This window comes from Pectinophora gossypiella, chromosome Z (genome assembly GCF_024362695.1).
Source record: "Pectinophora gossypiella chromosome Z, ilPecGoss1.1, whole genome shotgun sequence".
Taxonomy (NCBI): domain Eukaryota; kingdom Metazoa; phylum Arthropoda; class Insecta; order Lepidoptera; family Gelechiidae; genus Pectinophora; species Pectinophora gossypiella.
In genome coordinates, this window is record NC_065433.1 from 5,522,855 (window position 1) to 5,542,907 (window position 20,053).

A 20,053-nucleotide genomic window follows, 5' to 3' on the forward strand; every position below is an offset into this window, starting at 1 on the left:
CAAAATTAATTACGTCTAACGAACTATGAACCAATATGCCACTCAAATACTGACTCGGCGTATTTTAATAACATGAAACGGTAAAAGCTCACGAATTTCCCATTGACTACAAAACAGTATCTAATCGATCGCAACCCCCTGTTACATCAACGGAAAAACACATTCGCGAGTCTTCGGTGACGGTGGTCCTGCGCAAGAGAGGGGCGGTTTTATAAATACGGCGTGCGCGCACGTTACGGCAGTCCGCTGCGCTCACCACTGAGAAATGAGGACGTGGCCGATCACGGTGGGTGTTGTGTGTGAATAGTGATTACAAAGTGCCCTTTAAAAACATCGCCTGTGTTTTATGTTCGAAATTGGAATTGTGATCGAATATTTCGGCTCGGAATAAAAAATAATATAATGTGGTTTACGCGGTTACTTACTAAAAATAAACTCAGTTATAACCTTTTTTAAATAAAAATAAAACATTCTGTTGATTTTCAAAAATTCGCGGTAAAAAAAATAAACACCAGATTTAAAATTGATTTCATCGCGTGTGCATAAACAGTTATATTAAAGCAATTAATTTTATTATATTTAAAATGTGAAACGCCTAGTTAACCTTTGTTATTCAGTTGAAAGTTTAACAAACGACGGTTCAATAGGAAGTGTATCCGTCACGCGGTACAACTCGGTCATTAATCATCGACGCGCACACGCATCTTTCTAAAGCTTTTAGAAAATATATTGAAACAATAGTGGTGACTGAAAGCTTTGTCAGCAGTTTATTACTTATACGGAATATTATTTATTTAATTTATCTCTCATAAAATTCAATAATTACATTGACATTTATGAAACAAATAAAAGAGAAGGTGCAGGTCGTGTCGTATCGGGAGGTGAAGGTTTTGGCGGGAAGAAGAGAGGAATGGCGGTTACTCCACCGACAAGAGCGCAGCTCTTAAATAGAGAGGGGGGGGAGGGAAAATTCAATAATACAAAAAATAAATAAGTACAAAATAACTTTCAATTTCAAAAATACTCTCTCTCGTTACTGGCATAAAAAATAACTCATTAGATTAATTACAACGATACGTGTTTTAAAAATAAAATAATTATAAATGAATATTAAAAAGTGCTAATAACGCAATTTATTTTACTCGCTAAGAAAGAAAAGCGTAACGAAGTCGTTCCGTGTCATATTTACTCTCGCGGTGGCTTGGTGTACGGAAACTTATTTACATTTTAGCGTCAAAATACTTAACGAGCTAATTAATAATTCATAGAGACTGAAAAAAATCTGTAAATAGATCTTTTAGTTTATTTATAGATTAGAGAGTTTACATACTGCAAGTAAACATTAAGTAAACTGTCAGTAAAGTAATAATTGTCTTTGTCTGTTGCAGATATGTGTGGCGCTCGCCTGCGCGGTGTCACTAGCAGTCCCCATCAAGGAGGAAGCTAATACCTCGGAGTTATCCAGGGAAAAACGCTCTCCGGGAGGCTGGCACGACTCACCGCCAGAGGGCGTCTGGAAGAAAAAACTCGTCTGGAAAGAGGAATGGAAACAAATATGGAAAACAGAAAAGAAGTTAGCTTGGAAAACTGAGTGGAAAAAAGAGAAAGTCCCTGCCTGGAAAACCGAAAAAGTCCAACAATGGAAAGAAGAACAAGTTCCTGCATGGAAAGTAGTTCAGAAGCCCATCTGGAAGGAAGTCCAGGTGCCGATCTGGAAAGAGGTTCAAGTGCCAGACTGGAAGAAAGTATGGAAACCAGTGTGGAAAGAAATCCAAGTTCCAGTAACCAAACACATACAGGTACCCGAATGGAAGCAGAACTACGTCCCGGCCTGGGTTAAAGAGGGAGTTCCTGGCGAAAAGTACCTAGGAAAAGATGACCACGGTTGGGAATACACCAGCCACGACCTCTGGAGAAAGAAGATGATCTGGAAGCCAGTGTGGAAGAAAGTTTGGAAGACTGTAGAAAAGCAAGAATGGGTCACTGACAAGAAACTGGAATGGAAGGAAGAATGGAAACAGATCTGGAGGACAGAGAAGAAACAAGCGTGGGCCACCGAAAAGAAAAAGGAATGGGTAGAAGAAAAGGTTCAAATCTGGAAGACAGTTAAGAAAGAAGTTTGGGTACCTGTACAGAAAAAGATCTGGATTGAGAAATGGAAGCAAGTTCAAGTGCCAGTCTGGAAGGAAGTAGAGGTCCCAGCGTGGAAGAAGGTGTGGAAACCAGTGTGGCAGAAGGTCTGGGTACCGATCCACCACGAACACCACGGATGGGATTGAAACTAGGTACGAACCATGACATATCTTTGTATATATAGGAACGTAATAACATAGTCATTTGTTAATTAATTGTTACCATTCGATACCAAGATTTTCTTATTTTTTTTTGTAAATATGTTACGGTTAATACTCATGGAGCCAGTATACCGATTCGGTAAGTATTTATTTGGATGGTATTTGGCGTACGCGAAGGCGAATGCTTTTTCTGCAACAAGCGAATTCGAAAAATTTAAATTGCGAAATGTATTTGGCTTTGCGTGCGCCTTAGGAAGTGAACTTAATGTCAACATCCACTATCAAATGTTCATATAATCGCGGGGTCCTATCGCAAATTTGAATGTAACAATCACAGTTCACTTCTTAACTGAGTTACGGCAACCTCTGGTCCATTGTTAGCGAATCACATAAGATGTTGATAAAATGGTGCCAGAGTTTGCGGGGGTACGATCAGTTTTACCATTATGAACACCTGTTTTCATGTTAGCCATATTCATGTCGACAGTGAAGGCACAAGGTTTAAACGTTGTTTTTTTCGAAAGTATACGTAATGAGGCTATATAATCATAACATAATGCACCAAGTCGGCAATGAGTACGTCTGTTTATAACGACAGGTGTATGCATTACCGTTTTGGTTGAAAATCCCTCTACTAATAAAAAAAAAACATTTTTGCCAGGGGTTTTTACATCGAGAAAATCCAGTGTTATGTATACTTTAAAAGTGTTTGAATTTTTTATAAGTAGCGGGATCTGGGGTCAACATTTTCTGACAAATTACAAGGTACACTCGACATCTAAGAATGTAAGTTCTAGACATAAAAGGACGGACTTGTTGATTCCAAAACATGAGGCTAAAGATTAGAGGTAACGATCTGCGGCGAAACGTTTCAGGCTCGTTACCGGACGATGTAAAAGTACAATTGTTTTTATGTTTATAAAGTAATTTGTAAGTTCTACAAATATACACGTTAAAAATAAATTGGTTTTTATTTATTTCCTCTTCAAGTATTTAATAATACGTTCGGGAAATTAAGTTTTTTTTTTAAATATTGTAATATTTTTTTGACGTGCCTTATTGTACATTTGCCGCAAACGGCATTTGCTACTTGGCCGGAATTAATACCATTATTCACTTAAAAAAAGAAGAGAAACATTATTTTATTCATTTATTTTACTTTTACCAATATACGTCCCACTAGTGGGCACATGCATCCCGATTATATTTATTTCTTGATACTTACCAATATATTTTTTTTATTTTTCGAAATTACACATAACATACCTAAGTCACACAAATATTATTTAAAACCATGCAATATTATTTGCCTTTACGAAATTTTAAGGTACTTAGCGAGAAATTTATTTTTGTAGGACACAATAGTTCTGGTATTCAGGTGGTCCTTTTTGTACCATCAGGTATCAAAATCCACACTCACATTGTAATCAGAGCATCGAGTCCTAATATCAGCGAGGAAGAAATGCGCAATGGTAGATTAAAAAACACATTCTAATGTCATCGTACTGACCAAGCTATTAGCTAGCTAAAACCTAAGCTACAGTTATTGACAGGTCCATATTTTTACAGAACATACAACTTCTTTTTTTAAATCCGTAAGCAAAATCTACCCCCTTGCCTCAATGCGTCACAACGTCCGAGAGTCCCGCTACTGGGGAACCTAAGTATGTATTGGAAGTTATGTAAACAATAAATAAAAAGATCATCATCTCCCTAGCATTATCCCGTTTTTCACGGGGTCCGCTTACCTAACCTGAAGACTTGACATGTCCGGATTTTACAGAAGCGACTGCCTGTCTGACCTTCCAACGCGCGAAGGGAAAGCAACCCAATATAGGTTAGGTCACATACCACCGAAAATGCATTTCATTGGAATGAAAAATTAAATAAAAAGATAAATGATTAAAATGCGAATCTAAAAATAGAAGCCAGTCTAAAATGATTAAAAATCAATATAATTTCACTTTTCCACTTATTTTCGATTTTTATTTCTAAATTAAGTAAGAATGAGTACGACGTTTGACCGCTTTTACCTATTGATGACGGACGGACAATATTTCTATACAAACTCCAAAGAAAACTTTCGTTTTCACGTTTCAAAAAAGTATCTCATTTGACTATGTTGTCGAGTACCCTATTATGGCGCATAACTCTTGTAGAAGCTATTCACCGACTAGCCGTAAATTACCGCTATTCGTCCTGACGACCTGATTACTCTGGCGATAGAGATGGACAATCAGCTCGCAATAACAAAGACTTTAGGACTCCGCTATCGACCGAGCCGGCCGACGATTTCTGTCAGCGCTTATCGCTATCGTCCTACTAGAGTCGATGAATTCTTTCCGAGTTACGCGCCCAAAGGCACCGCCAGGCCAGTTGTCTTAAATTTTGTACCATGTAACAGCCTTCAGCGCTCCCCATTTGTCCGGCTAAGTAGTAAATGTCATGCGGCAAACCTACAATAAGTCACGTAAAAAATACTGTTATTCGCACACCTATATAAAGAGCTTTTTTGACGTGACTTATTGTAGATTTGTCGCAGATGGTATTAACTACTTGGCCGGACAAAAGATACGGTCGAATTGAGAACCTCCTCCTTTTTTTAAGTCGGTAAAAAATATAAAAAGAGCAGATGCGCGGGAAAAGCAAACAATTCCGTAAATGCACGACAGCTTTTCGTCCGCGATTTTACCCGCGTTGACTAAAAATATCGCGGTAAGCACAAGTTTAGCTAGAGACGCTTTAATCAGGTGATTAAAGCGTCTCTAGCTAAACTTGTGCTTCTTCTGCTTATTGCTTATCTAGATAGGTATCTAGATATAAAGAAAATTTAATTTCAATCAAACTGGTTTAGAATATTAGTTGTGAAAAGAAAGATATTATTATTGTATTTCAGAAGTCGTATGAAGCCTTTGATGGAAGAAACTCCGACCAGCTATGCGGCATTATAAGTCACGTCAAAAAAATATAGATAGACGAAGAAGATGGAGCGGTATGGGATAATAGGTCCGTCTAAATCAGTACTTTGTATCATACGTGTAAATAAAAATACTTTTTTTGCAAAGGTACAAACTGACATAACTGAAATACTTTTAATTTTTCTAAATTAATGACATATTCGATACAGAGAGTAAAGTTTGTGCTATCAAAAATACTGTAAATAAATAAGTAAGTACCTATAAACATTACGATTTTTGGAAGCGACGCCACACGGGTATGGTGGAATAAATCTTTATAATATCGCTCTTGCACCCACGTATCCATTGTGAATGGGGCTTTACAATTCCCTTTAAAGGGGGCAACGAGTAGTAATTATCACGAAGCAGGTACTATCATTGTTTAGCTCGCAAGAAGAATAGCGTTTCACAAGTTTTGCAATTTATAGAAAAGCCAGTTACATAACTATAACTACACTATAACGTGGTCTGTACCAGATTTGATCGTGGAGTCGAGCGGCCGATTATAGTGCGTACGTGTACATGGTAAGTGACTTGCAATTGGTGTCAAACATATCGTTACACTTGTAAAGCATACTAATTACTCATAAGGACATAAACTCACGTATGAACGGACCCTGTGAAAAACGGGGTAGGTAGATGATGACATAAACTCACGTCTGAAATTCCTTATGGGGTAGGTGAAGTTATAAGTAAAACTCAATACGCCTATGTATGGATTATGGCACACACAAATTGAATCTATCTTACCTGCTAACAGGTAAGTATAGTGAGTACTCTGGCCTGCAAAACTACGGCGAACAATTCCACTTGAGGAATGAATGAATGAATGAACACCCTGTAATTAAAATTATCTACAAAACGTTTTTTCAATTTTCGATCTCTAATTTCTATAGTTTAGAAAATAATTTAAAAGTTTAAAAAAATAAAAAAAGGTTATTATAAAGTTAGTGATTATTTAGAAGATATGAATGCATGGGATTAACTGTCTGAGAACTGATATTAGGCAGCTAAATTACTCAATTGTATACCAATATTTTATGTTTATTTTAATTTTTTTAATAAAGAACGTCTAGGGCCCTGTGCCGAGGTTTTTCTTGCAGCTTCTTTTCCCCGGCTATACAGGTTGTGAGAAGCTGCAGTAGTTTTAGGCGGATGAGACGTTCGTTATGTTGAATTGACGATTCAAAGTGTAACTATGTTATCTACTGAATAAAGATATTTTTGAATTTGAATTGAATTTGACTTAATATTTTCAAAGTGTTTTGGAGGCCAGTTTTTGCCGCCGACGGCATTAACTACTTGACCGGATAGGAAGCCAGTGTAAATCCTTTGTAAACTACGCTCTGCACAGAATAAAATACTACGGTACCACAAAGACTTGATATCAGATTGTATCATGAGTCGTCTCTGAGAGAGTGAAAGTGCAGTCGTGAGGCTCAGAGTGCATCCAGATTTCTAAGGCGGGTCATCTTATGCAAACGATGAGCTCTCTTTGTTTGCCAGCGCATTATTAATCTTAAAAACCATTTGCTTGATGGGTTAATTAGAGTTTGGAGGTTGGGAAACGCCTTCAGCCGTACACTGGGTCTCATTGTGAGAAGCAAAATGTAAAAAAGTAATATTTAAATACCTAATTTGTATTACAGACAGGCAGAATAATCGCACAACCGTATCCCTATTGGAGGAGGTTAAACGTCACATGAGGATCGTCGTCAAAAAATCGAAGAAAAGGCGGGTAGTGCCCTGTCCTTGCGCTTCTCTGCGCTCGTCTTGGCCTGGCTGAAGCACTACTATGCCCCCAGGTAGCACTTGAGAACGACTTACTGACACACTTGGTATAATGCTGCTGAAGGAAATCTCTTTCTTTAGAATAAGGTTACCTGTGATCTTAATTTGTCATTGATTACTTATGGCTCAGCCCACACTTGGTAACGACCTCCGTGGTCCAGTGGTTGAGCAGTGGGCTCACGATCCGGAGGTCCTGGATTCGATTCGGGGACATATCACACAAATTACTTTGTGGTCACTAATTTGGTTAGGACATTACAGGCTGATCCCCTGATTGTCCGAAAGTAAGATGATCCGTGCTTCGGAAGGCCGTTAAGACGTTGGCCCGGTTACTACTTACCGATGTAAGTAAGTAGTCGTTACGTGAGCCATGTCAGGGGCTTTTGGCCGCTCAATAGTAACCCTGACACCAGGGTTGCTGAGGTTTGTACTCCACCTCACAACCTACACGATAGAAGCCGATCAAGTTCCCACAAGTTTTGGGATCGCGTGCGCTTGTTTTTTATGTATGTATATTTCGCTTTCGTATGTTAAACATAACACAACAAAGCATCACGTCTGTATCCCCAAAGGGGTAGGCTGTAAGCAGATACATAGGCCCACTCCTATATGTTTAAGTCCCATGTAATAGAGGGCGCCCTAAGTCAGTTTCCAGGTTACAGCTCCTGTGACTTGCCCCTTCTTCCTGCATTGCCGCGCCGATTGCTCCCATCTCCGTCTCTGCATCCGTTGAGGATGCTATGTTATGTAATGTAAAAAGGTAACAAGTTCAGCTAGTTAGATGAGTCATTTTATAACTAAGCTACTTAATGTGACTTTGTACTTATAACTGGCAACGCTATTTGCTTATTGAGGTAAATAATAGAGAACAATAGGCTATTAGCACGGTTACACTAACTCTGTTTAGTGCAGTAGATTACAGATCAACGATCAAGAATATTTTAGGGAAGAATAGTTTTGTAAAGTTCTAGTTTGTGATCGCATACCTACAAAAAAATAGTACACTTCCGTCCTCTAACCGTCTTTAAATGTGGAAAGATTTAATAATAGCTTTAGTTAAAATAATAAAACATGTTTTCCTTCTCATCCACTTCAATTAACGATATGTATAAAGGAAATAGTACCACGCGTAACATAAAATAAATTTGATTTGATATGATAAACACACCTATGTAATGAATGAAGATGATAATATATTACTTAAATAGAACCATATTACGGTAAGTATATAAAGTTGATTGAACATGGTTACACTTGCTAAGCAACAAGTGGTCAGACCACTCCATAGCTTAGATTACTGTCAGCTTAGCGGCAATCGCTTATTAAGAAATAAACGCAGATTCATCTACTTTGCCAAGGCAAAGTAGATGAATCTGCGTTTATTTCGTACCAAGGTACTAGCCTAATAAAAAAAAAAAACACATAGTCTTTTTAAAAATACGCATATCTAGTCGAACCTATATTGTTATTAGCGGAGTTGTTATCGTACATGTCACCCCTAAATCTCAAGACTTTATAACTGGTTTTGCAGTTGGCCATAATCTTAACTATTGGTAAGGACAATGTGGAGCAAGGTAGGACACGTTTACTTACCAAATGCCATGAAAATGGTAGTGAAAAATACAGCACGCTGGGCTAGTCGAGATCGATAAGTTTATTTCTTTCCCTAACATGCGTGGCACGTGATTTTGTTCGTATTTTGACAGAACACCTTTTTGGGTACACATGTTAGCAGCAATCGACAAAACGACATAATTATATAGTCAGAATCGATAAAATGACCGTGACAATTTTTTATCACGTTCACATGTTAGCCCTAAATCAATGAATCGATCTAAATTCTATTGATTAGAAACCATAACTGCCAACCGACTCCTAGACCAGCTTTTACGATAAAACAATTAAGTCAGACAGTGCAACCGGCCGTATTCAAGTTGAATTCCCAAATACATAAAATGTATGATTAATGGTACGACCGCCAAGGCGACGGTACTCATAAAAGACGGGAACTTATGCTATCAACTCTATTGTATTCTTATCGCTTATTAGATAAGAAATAATTAAAAGCTACTCGGATCTTGTCTGGTAATTGTACAGGAACACGAGTTTTTGATACGAAAATGACGCGGCTGATGAACGTATATTAACAATACTTTCTCTCACGTGGCTTTCTTGTTATATGTGACGGCCAAGTGCGAAGGCATTAGGTTCTGGTTTCGATGGTCTATTAATTTGATGGTCCATCAAGATGACCATTTAGGACATAACCTTCTGACTCAGACCATGGTCAAAAACTTACGTAAGATCATTAGGTAGAGACCACGGAATTCATGGTGATCTTCCACCCTCATCAAATTCTTCATACATGCTCCATGGTTTAGAGTACTCTTGACCTGGCCTTTGGATCTGAACGCGGAATGTACGAGTATGCCTTCCTCTTCGAACTCTACCACATACACCCGTATCATACTTATTTTTTTTTCGTAAGTCTCTACATTAAAAGGGGTTCCAATATCACCTTGTAAAATGAAGGACTCTAGAGTCCAATCTTATTTTAAAGTTTAGCATAAATATGCATTACATCTATTTCTACATTTCTTCTAAAAAACAAAGCCAAAGAAAATTACCCAAAATTTTCCAAATTGGGCTTGAATTTTTATGTTCTAACATTGGAAGCAACTACGTAAACAGATTATCTCTAGTCGACCGAGTTCGCAGTCAATTGCAAGAGAAATTGTGAGAACGAACGTGAATAGAACCTGCGTACACGCAGATGACCGCGCTGATGCCAGAGGCACAAGCGGTAGCGATAAGCGACGTTTTATTACTTTAAGAAGAAACACAAAGTTAACAATTGTTTTCCCCTTTTTTCAATTTTGGTTTAGAATGTGAAAACATTTTGTGGGTAAAAGAGGAATTGAAATTAATATACGGTCGACTCACCAACACACGGACGATACTTGCAGACAGGAACACCGTTGGGTTTTAGTGGGTATACTGGGTGTATTAACCACCCGGGAAGTCCCACATAACCATGTCGTCGTCCCGGGCGGCGTGGTATGCGTAATGCACTTCCCAACGTTAAAGAAAAATAAAAACTTTACACGAACTCCTGGTGAGCTTAAAATATACTCATAAACCTTTTTAAATTCGTTAAGTTTTTATTTTGTATGGAAGAAAGTCGGAATTAAATAATTTTTATGTTTACTTCCGGAGACGTTGCGAATAAAGGTTGTCTTTGTAACTAATATTTTCATTTCCTAACGTTAAAAAAAAAACTTTACTGATGAGACGACACTCGCCAGGAGTTGGAGCAAAAAGAGATACGCTAGCTAAAACTTTTTAAATTCGTCTAGTTTTTATTTTGTATGGATGAAAGTTAGAATTCAATATGTTTTTGTTTTCTTCTTGAGAGGTTCCGAATTAACACGTTCACTGTATAACTTAGAATTAGATATCAACCCCCTACGTGTAATGTTATTGGAATTTTTATACACAGACACACTATGACAAAAAAATGTGTCCCATGGACGTATGAGTTTCAAATTTACTGCCTCATATGTAGTTCTTACACAGTGAACGGGTTAAGGTTGTCTTTGTAAGTCTTCTTCTATCGTGTGGGTCGTGAGGCGAATCACCAACCTCATCAACCCTGGTGTCAGGGTTACTATTGAGCCGCCAAAGGCCCCTGACATGACTCATATAACGACTACGTACTTACATCAGTCGGCTTAATGTGCCTTCCGAAGCACGGATCGTCTTACTTTCGAACAATCAGGTGATCAGCCTGTACTGTCCTAACCAAATTAGGGACCACAAAGTAATTTTTGTGATATTTCCCCACCGGGAATCGAACCCAGGACCTCCGGATCGTGAGCCCAACGCTCAACCACTGGACCACGGGGGCCGTTGTCTTTGTAAGTAATATTTTTTTATTTTAAAACATCTTTTAACTTAGAACTCATCTAAAAGAATGTGCGTTGCGTCATCTATCGGAGAATCCACATTATTTGCGCAAGAGCATCATATTATTACGCTATTAGTATGGGTCAGTATACGATTCGCGCCTACAGAAGTCGCTCCATTAGTATTCAAAGTACACAAAAGGTATGGAAATGGTGGAGTTTAACATTATTTGATGGCGTTGTTATATTGATGACATCAGTGGTGTAGCGATTGGTTAAGTAATTGGTAGGTACTTCGAGAAAGTTACAGGTTCATAACCCGGTTAGATTGATAATTAAAATGACCTTTTAATAATCGGCTGTGCAGTGTATCACTACACTGCAAACATTACTCCACAGTACTGGTAGCGTCCTGGGGCCTGTTAAACATACTTAACTACAATCCAACAATTACAATAACAACACACAAATATACAACACAGCAATATTACAATTACAAAAAAATACAATTATTTACCTACATTTACATTACTAATTACATTTAAATCGTAAAATACAATAACATTTTGGTATCTTTTCAGAATCAGAATTATTTATTAAAAAAATCATGGATAAACTTTGTTTGAGGTTTACGTGGTTATTATCATAATTAAAACTACTATTACTTCATACTACTATTTAAACTATTATGGATAAACTTCATCATCAGCCCATTAACGTCCCCACTGCTGGGGCACGGGCCTTCCCTATGGACGGATAGGGAAATCGGGCCTTAAACCATCACGCGGGCCCAGTGCGGATTGATGGTTATTACCGACTGCTAATGCAGCCGGGACCAACGGCTTAACGTGCCTTCCGAAGCACGGAGGAGCTCGAGATGAAAACAATTTTGTGGTCACCCATCCTATGACCGGCCTTTGCGAAAGTTGCTTAACTTCAACAATCGCAGACCGAGCGCGTTAACCGCTGCGCCACCGAGCTCCTCAATTTATAAACTTATCAAAAGTCAATTTAACATTTTTAAATCTGCATGGCGTCACCACTATGAAGCTAGAAAATATTTATCAGGACCCTGTTCATTGATCAGATATTGAACTTATTGACTTTGCAATCCCTTAGAAAAAAATAATAATTAGCTACGAGTACATGACGCGTTTTTTTAAGTAAGTAAATATCTTACTACTATGGGTATAGGAGAAAAGTAAAAAAAAAATGATTTATTTTATTAAAAATAAGTAAGAATGGTGAATGAAAATACGAATATTATATTCTACGAGTATGTAGGTAGGGTTTATCTCTATAACCAATAAATTAATTTGCATAAGTCTTGTACTGTCTGTATTTTTCCAAGAAGACAAAAAAAAGCATTCAAAAATATTTATCTTTATTCAGTAGGTAGTGTGTGGTAGGTGTGGTGGTAGTTACACTTTGAATCGTCAATATCCAGGCGAACACGTAAACCACGACAAAAAAATATAGATAAGTATATTTGCAAAGTATTTAGCGAGTTTCATGTGTTTTTCTATTATATGTATAATATTACTTTGTCACAAAGCATTTAGAGCACCATTGTTCTGATGCATCACCGTGTAATGCAATAGAGGACAGGTCCGCATTCGGGACATAATTATCAGACGGACGGTAATAGATATACAGGCTGTTAGTGACATCGTAACGAATACTGAGGAGGAAATGAAAATGAAATAAAATTTATTCGCTCTAGAGTGATACAAAAGATCTTAAATATATAAAAGTCCATCACTCAACCATACAGCGTGCGAATATTAATATTAAATAATTTATAATTAAAGGAACATGCGATCTTTAATAAATGTCTCAAAAAAAAAATAACAATAGATATTTCAAATACACAAAAAACAATTAACCTTAATTTAAATAAACGGGTGTGACTTTAAATTAAAAATATTCTTTCACTGAATAAAAGGTATGGTGAATAAGAAATTTTTTAATTTACTTTTAAATATTGGCATATTGGAGGATGACCATGATTCTGTGTTAAAATCAATTAGAATTTCCCATCGCAAAATTCATGTTTTTTTTTTATTTAATTATTTTCAATTGTATACTTTTGCGATGGAAAATTCCAATTGATATTAACTCAGAGTAATGAGCTGAGTCATCCCTCTCAGTATTCGTTACGATGTCACTCACACCCCGTGCAAGTACAAACAGGTAGCCATGCAAGTAGGTATGGGTGACTGCCTGACTCCGTACCTGATTTTCCCTCAATTAACAAATAATAAACTACTCTCTGAGACTCTATATTTATATCTATGTATGTTTGGGCGTGTAGCTACGTCGCGCCCACTGGGCGGAATAACCTGCTGATTATGAAGCACTGCATTAATGTGTTCTGCAAACGAGACTCTTGCGCAGACACAGGTAATCTCATTCTTTCCCAATAGGCTAGGGCAGTCTAGCTTTTTTAAAAACAGTTTAGCTAACCAGGCAATACCTTGCGAAATGACGTAGTTTCAATAGTGTTTTAAAATGTTTATTCATGATAATTACATGGAATGAAAATCATCAACAAATCCATTCATACATCCATATCATTTACACAACAAAGACACGCACACAGATATAGAACCCGTCGAGCCAGCTACCTCGTACTGCCCAAGACATGTACAAACATCGGTAAAACTATGCTTACCTACCAGGGAGTGCAACCTTACAATGTTACCTGCTAATATTAAAAGTATTGAGTCTTTTGGGTCATTTAAGGCAAAATTAACTAGTTATATTCTGGAAAAGTGAGTTTAATGTGTTTTTGTTTTTATTGATATTTACTGTGGTAACAGATGTTTCTAAAAATTGTACTTACCTATCAAACGCAAATGCATACCTACATACTCATAGTGTAAGCGAACTAAAAAATCGAATTTACCTACCGCTTGTTTCTTAAGTAAAAGCCATTGTAACTGTCGTTATTAAGAAATAAATATCTTTAAACTGAATAAAATGATTCTGATTTTGACAGTGAGCAGATCCTTCGTGAAGGAGGTTGGCTTCGGCCGTAGATTAGTCATTTGTTGATTCCACTTAGGTACTACGATCCATACACACTTTCGGTTCTTCTACCCGTTTCGAACTCCATCATTACCACATTATCTTGCCATGAAGATTTTATAAAAAAACAATAAAACTTTTTTTTTACAAAAAAAAAAATAATTCCGGTTGAGAGCCCACAGCGCTCTCCACTTGTCCGGTCAATTGCGGCAAATTTACATTCATCACTAATTTAAGAACCACGCTCTTGTCGGCGTAGCATTCCTCTCCATACTACTTTTTAGGGAAAATAGGGCAGTGGTTTCCCTCTTGCCTTCCGCCCAAATTTACATCAAGCCAAGTAAAAAAATAAAGTATCTTAAACCGTATTATTAAGTATGTACACAACGATTCTCGTACAAATAACGACCTTTTGCAATTCAAATCTCGATTGGAATACATTTTTGTGAAATGTGGTTTCATGTCTGATAAACAAACATCTAAATTTACGTCCAAATTATGTGCAGTTATGTCTTGCATCAATCGAAGTGTTTCCTGCAATTTTCCTCCATAAGGTAAAGTTTTATTTGAGTAGTAATTTTGTCCGTTTTAGGCAACAGTTAAGGTGCAGAGTAACTAACCGATTTTTTTAAAATTAAGTTATATACTTAGTAACTTTTCCGTGTATTGTGTGGATTAATAGTATATTTTTTATTATTAATAGGTAATATAATTTTTACTTTTTTAAGCAATTAATGGTTATGGTTTCTATCTATATAGAGTTAATGTTGTGAGTGTTGTTATTAATATCATAATAAGTGTCTTAATTTACTATGAGATAACATTGCCAACTAAAAAATCATAAGTTATTAGTTTTTTTTAGTATAAACCAACCACAGAATTCCACTAACCAAGATCCTGAAATATCACATGTTTTATTTACATACTTACTTATAACTCCTGGTATCAACCTAACATGGTCCAATATTATTCTACAGAAACGCATTACGAATGTTGGTCTAACAAAAGCTTGATGAGGCGTGGTTACTTAGTTCATCTTGTGATGGATGTAGCTCGGATTAGTCCAGATGGAAATGTAATCGAGAGTTTGTGTTGTGATATTATTTCATAGATTGGCTGTATTAGTAGTTTTATCACCAATTCTTAGCTTATCACACTACAAGAAGATTAAGAGAATCCTCTGGGCACCCTCAGGTCTGTTGTCTTAAATTTTGTGCGGGTTAGAGCCCTTAGCGCTCCCCATTTGTCCGGCCAATTAGTTAATGCCATTTGCGGCAAAACTAAAGTCACGTATCTACGTAAAAAAATACGGATGCAACAGTAGTACCTATAGGTTTTTAATTAGTTTCTGTATTATAATGATAACGCATTACTACACCACTACACGGTCACAAACAAATGCAAATGGAATTCTATAGTCTCTGCTTACCCCGGTGGGAAATGGGCGTGTGTTTATGTATGTATGTACACGCTCACTCTTCACCGAATATTCGTAAACCGACAACAAATGTCCGCGTAATGTTCTGTGCCCTCCACAAAGTTCATCTCAGAAAGTGAAATTTGACATACTATGAATCTCTGGCACGGATATCAAACGTAAGCATAACACAGACATTATCATTACCTCGTCAACATTGTCTCGGGTTCGAGTCCCGAACTCAGATTACACAACCGGTTATATAATTGCATTTCTCGGAAAGGGCGTAATTTGTAGCAGTGAGTTTGCAAAAAATAATTTTAAATAAGTAAGTATAACTCTAGCAGTGGGAACTTTAATGGTAACTGTTGTAATTAGCCTGAATTTTTGCGTTGACTTGAAAGGTTCGCTGATTGTCACTAAGTAGGTACCGCAGATTTGCTGTATATGTTGTTTTATCGAAATAAGCGGACCCCGGAATAAAAAGGCCAAGGCAATTATAAGTTCTATTAAATTAGATCTTATAAATATTACTTACTAAGGAAAATATGCATTACATAATTTATACTATCAATATTTAAAAAAAAATCTTAAAACCGACAGCATAAAACCCAACTATTCTCTGTTCCGGGGCTCAAACTTGTTTCTTATCATCAATATGGTCGCCAATTTGATCTAGAAATGCGTGGAGTGCGATCTGGATTCCAAATCTCCTCATATAAAGTCTCTACTGCTGGTAAACTAACGTTTATAGCGTTCAGCCAGAACGTACTGTTAGCAAATTTGGTCGACAACGCCGACACTGATGGCGGACAGTCAAATTGTTTCCTCGTCATCATATGAATTTCATCACTTTTATTAGCATGTAGCTTTTCACATATAAAACACTCAAACTTTTCCACGATTTTGTTGAAGTTATTTTGATACGGTCTCTTAGTGATTTCGTTTATAAGCTTTTGATTGGAGATTTGCCCTAAAGTTTTATGTGTCAGGTATTCTTCGTAGGCAGAATCGTTTTGCAGAAGTTGGTACAAGTGCTGACTGAGCAGCTCCGACGTCGCGTAGTCGGTTACCAAGATGGCCGACTTGTTGTTCGGCAGCCAGTCCCTGACCAGCGGCGAGCCGAAGTAAATAGGCACCACACCCAGTTCTAACGCTCGCCACAATTTTTCCGAGATATAATCATTACAGACTGCGTTCTCTATGGTCACCATGAACTTGTATCGTGCTATAAACTGTAGCAGTTCGGGATCATATAGATAATTCTTGTAAACTGTGTCTGGATCCCAACTATGCTGTAAGGGATCCGTGTATATCTGATGTATGGGCAAGATTTTGTTACGTATGCTTGCTCCGTAAGAATCTATCGGAATATACTGCATCAATTGTTGTACATAGGACAGTCTCTCGGTTGTAGTATATACATTAGACTGCAAGTACACAACAGGGGCAAGAGTAGCCCGATGGACATTTTTCTTCTGATTCGGAACATAATATCGTGTACTTGTTAATGATTTCAACCCCTTCATCATCATTAGAGGAAAGGGGACATCACTAGTTCTACTGAATGTAGCGGAAAAGTTAAATAAATTCAATGCCTTCTCGTGCATGAAGACAAGATTGTTGATAGGTGACTCGTCATGAAGCAAAGCCCACAGAACTTTGTTGTCCCTAGGGAGCGGGAATGTGTGCAGATATGGAGCGTAAAACAGATATGCACCAGGATTTTCGGGTCTTGATTGTTGCAAAAACACATGGCACTTTAGATATTTTGATCCGTTCAAGCATTTTATTTCCTTGTTTAAATTTACATCCACTCCAGAAGTAAACCATACCATCTCAGGATTCACAGTTTTTGTGCGGTGTTCAGAGAACAGAAACGAGTAATCTATATTTACATACCAAATTGTCCCCAAGAATAAAAAAAATGCAGTGATTACAGATCCCAATATTTCCGCTGCTATCCAAAAGTTTTGCAATATGTTGTTGTGTTTGTTTTTAGATGGTATTACATTTTTCTCGGTTTTTGTGTCTATCAATAGCGAAGGGGTACCTGGAAATGAAATATTTAAAAATTTAATGCAGTAATATACAGCTGCTGATGTATAAATATGTTACTATGCAGCGTTTAAAATTACAAAAATGAACTAGCACACAGTACTTTAAACAAAACCAAACTAACCTTCGTTCTTAGAATTACAATTACTTAAATAATCGTTCATTATCTATAGAACAATATGTGTGTATAATGTAATGAATTACATTCTCTTTCATATGATTCATGGATTCAGTGATAATTTGTTTAATGACAAGTGACTAATTGTCTTAGACATTAGTTTCTTCATAGAGAAACACAGATTTCCGCCTTTTTTCGGTGGTTAGTAATGCTCTATGCTTTTGTATCAGTTTTATCCACAGACATTAAATTTTATACATTAAAGTCTTTTATTCATAAAATAAAATTGCTAATGTTAATAAAACATCCGTTTATTCTTAGACGAGTTAAACGCAGTATAATTACTCGTATGTAAATCTTAAAATATATTAATCGCTAAATTATTATTTTTAATTTCACATATTTTAAGTTTCTTCCTCAAGGCAAACAAAGAAATGAGGTACAAATAAGGAAAGAAAATGTGGAAAGCCCAACACAATGTGACAATCTTGGATAAATAAATAAAAAAGAAACAGAGAAACAAGACAAAATAATGCCTTATACTGTAAATTTACTGTAAAGCTTACGAATAACTATCTCAACGCCTGTGAAAATAAAAGAGCAAAAGCCTCAGTTTGAACGTTGCTATAAATATAACACGGTGAACATGAATTTTGGAATAATAATATAAGTAGATAAATGTAAAAAAAAGAAAGGTAAATTCTCACAGTTTCCCCGCTATACATCATGATTTCAATCTTTATCCCATTAAAAGTGTTAAAAATCTGCTAACAATCACTTTCTCTATTGTATAATTTCAATCTAAGATTACAATTAAACAGTAATAAAAGTGCCGACTTATTGTTAAGGTTGCAATTTCTTCCATGTAATTAATAAATACCCAAAGGTTTAAGATTAAGAAGACGGATAGAACTAAAATATAATATTGACTTCATATAATATTAAGTATCTTCTGATGATCCTACTTTAAAAAAACAAACTTTATTTGATTTGACTTCAGTGAGTCACAGGAATAAGCCCGCATCGTTCGAAAAGACCTACATTTTACTACCTGGTCAACCAGATGAACATAATGCGCGCGCGCAATCCATACAATGCTAAACTCAAAAGATAAATGGATGCTTAACGAAAACTCGATTTTGATTCACGTGGAGTGCAATCCGGATCTTGAAATTCGTCATAAATTTTATCTAACCTTATCTTACTTTCTTTTGTCACCCAATCGAAAAACGGATTATTCGATAATTCATGTGGCGCAAGAGCAGAAATGGCAGCAGGGCAATTGTAATCCTTTTTTGTCATCATATTGATGTCACTATTATTTTTGTTATGAACTTTCTTACATATGAAACATTCAAATGTTTCCACAATTTTATTAAAATCGTTTTGATACGGTCTAGCTGTGATTTCATCTTTAAGTTTTTGATTTGAGATCAACCCTGAAGTTTTATGCTTTAGATATTCATCATAAGCTGTGTCGTTTTTTAAAAGGTACTGCAGGTGTCGAATGAGTGACTCTGGTGTGGGGTAGTCCTGTACCAACACGGCTGACTTGTTGTTTGGCAGCCAGTCTCGGATCAGCGGAGAGCCAAAATAGATAGGCACCACCCCTATATGTAACGATCTCCATATTTTTTCTGAAACATAGTCGTTACAGACTGCGTTTTCTATGGCCACCATAAATTTATATCGTCCTAAAAAATAAAGCAGCTCTGGATCATACAGAAAGTCTTTGTACATATCCCACCGGTGCCTTAGATTTAGAGGATCGGTATAAATTTTATTTATTGGCAGCATTTTATTCTGTAAACTGTACCCATATGCGTCCACTGGAATATGCTGCATTAGTTTTGTTACAAGATCCTGTCTATCAGTGGAGGTATAGACACTCGATTGTATGTATACAATAGGAGCTAGAGTTGAGAGGTAGGAATTCTTTTTCTCAGTTTTAACATAAAATCGTGTACTCGTCAGCGAATCCAATTGTCCCATTGACATCAGCGGGAAAGGCACATCGCTGTATCTGCTGAAGGTTGCCGAAAAATTGAACAAATTCAGGGCCTTCTCTATCAAGAATATTTGATTGTTCAGAGGTGTCTCATCGTTAAGCAACGCCCATATGACTTTAAACTGCCTCGGCAGTGGAAACTGTTTCAGATAAGGAGCGTAAAATAAATACGCATTCGGACTCTCCGGCTGGGACTGCCGCAAAAACACATCACACTTTAAAACCTTTGATCCATTGGAACAAGTTATTTTCTTATTAAGTGATATCACATTTTTAGTATTGTACCAAACGATAGCAGGAATTGTCTCTTCCTTAACGTTTTGAGTATGTATAGATAAATATACTGAATAATCTACATTCAACAACCAAATTGTCATTATAAAGAAGAAACTTGCAACAAGAACCGATCCCAGTATTTCAAATATGATCCAAAAGTGTTTTAGTGAAATTATTGATTTTATTTCAAGCTTGAGAA

At 36.7% G+C, this 20,053-nt stretch overlaps 1 protein-coding gene across 1 annotated transcript; it reads left to right on the forward strand.

The window, feature by feature from the left end:
• The first annotated feature begins 210 nt into the window (after positions 1 to 210).
• On the forward strand, positions 211 to 3,257 carry LOC126380145 (uncharacterized). The gene is made up of 2 exons (XM_050029403.1): positions 211 to 286; positions 1,389 to 3,257. The coding sequence occupies exons 1-2, from the start codon at positions 266 to 268 to the stop codon at positions 2,277 to 2,279; spliced, it is 912 nt and encodes a 303-aa protein (XP_049885360.1). The 5' UTR covers positions 211 to 265; the 3' UTR covers positions 2,280 to 3,257.
• The last annotated feature ends 16,796 nt before the right edge of the window (positions 3,258 to 20,053 follow it).

Coding starts and splice junctions, on each gene's coding strand:
- LOC126380145 (XM_050029403.1), top strand. CDS start 266: ATGAGGACGTGGCCGATCACG. Junction 287..1,388: donor TGAGGACGTGGCCGATCACG/GTGGGTGTTGTG, acceptor TGTCTGTTGCAG/ATATGTGTGGCGCTCGCCTG.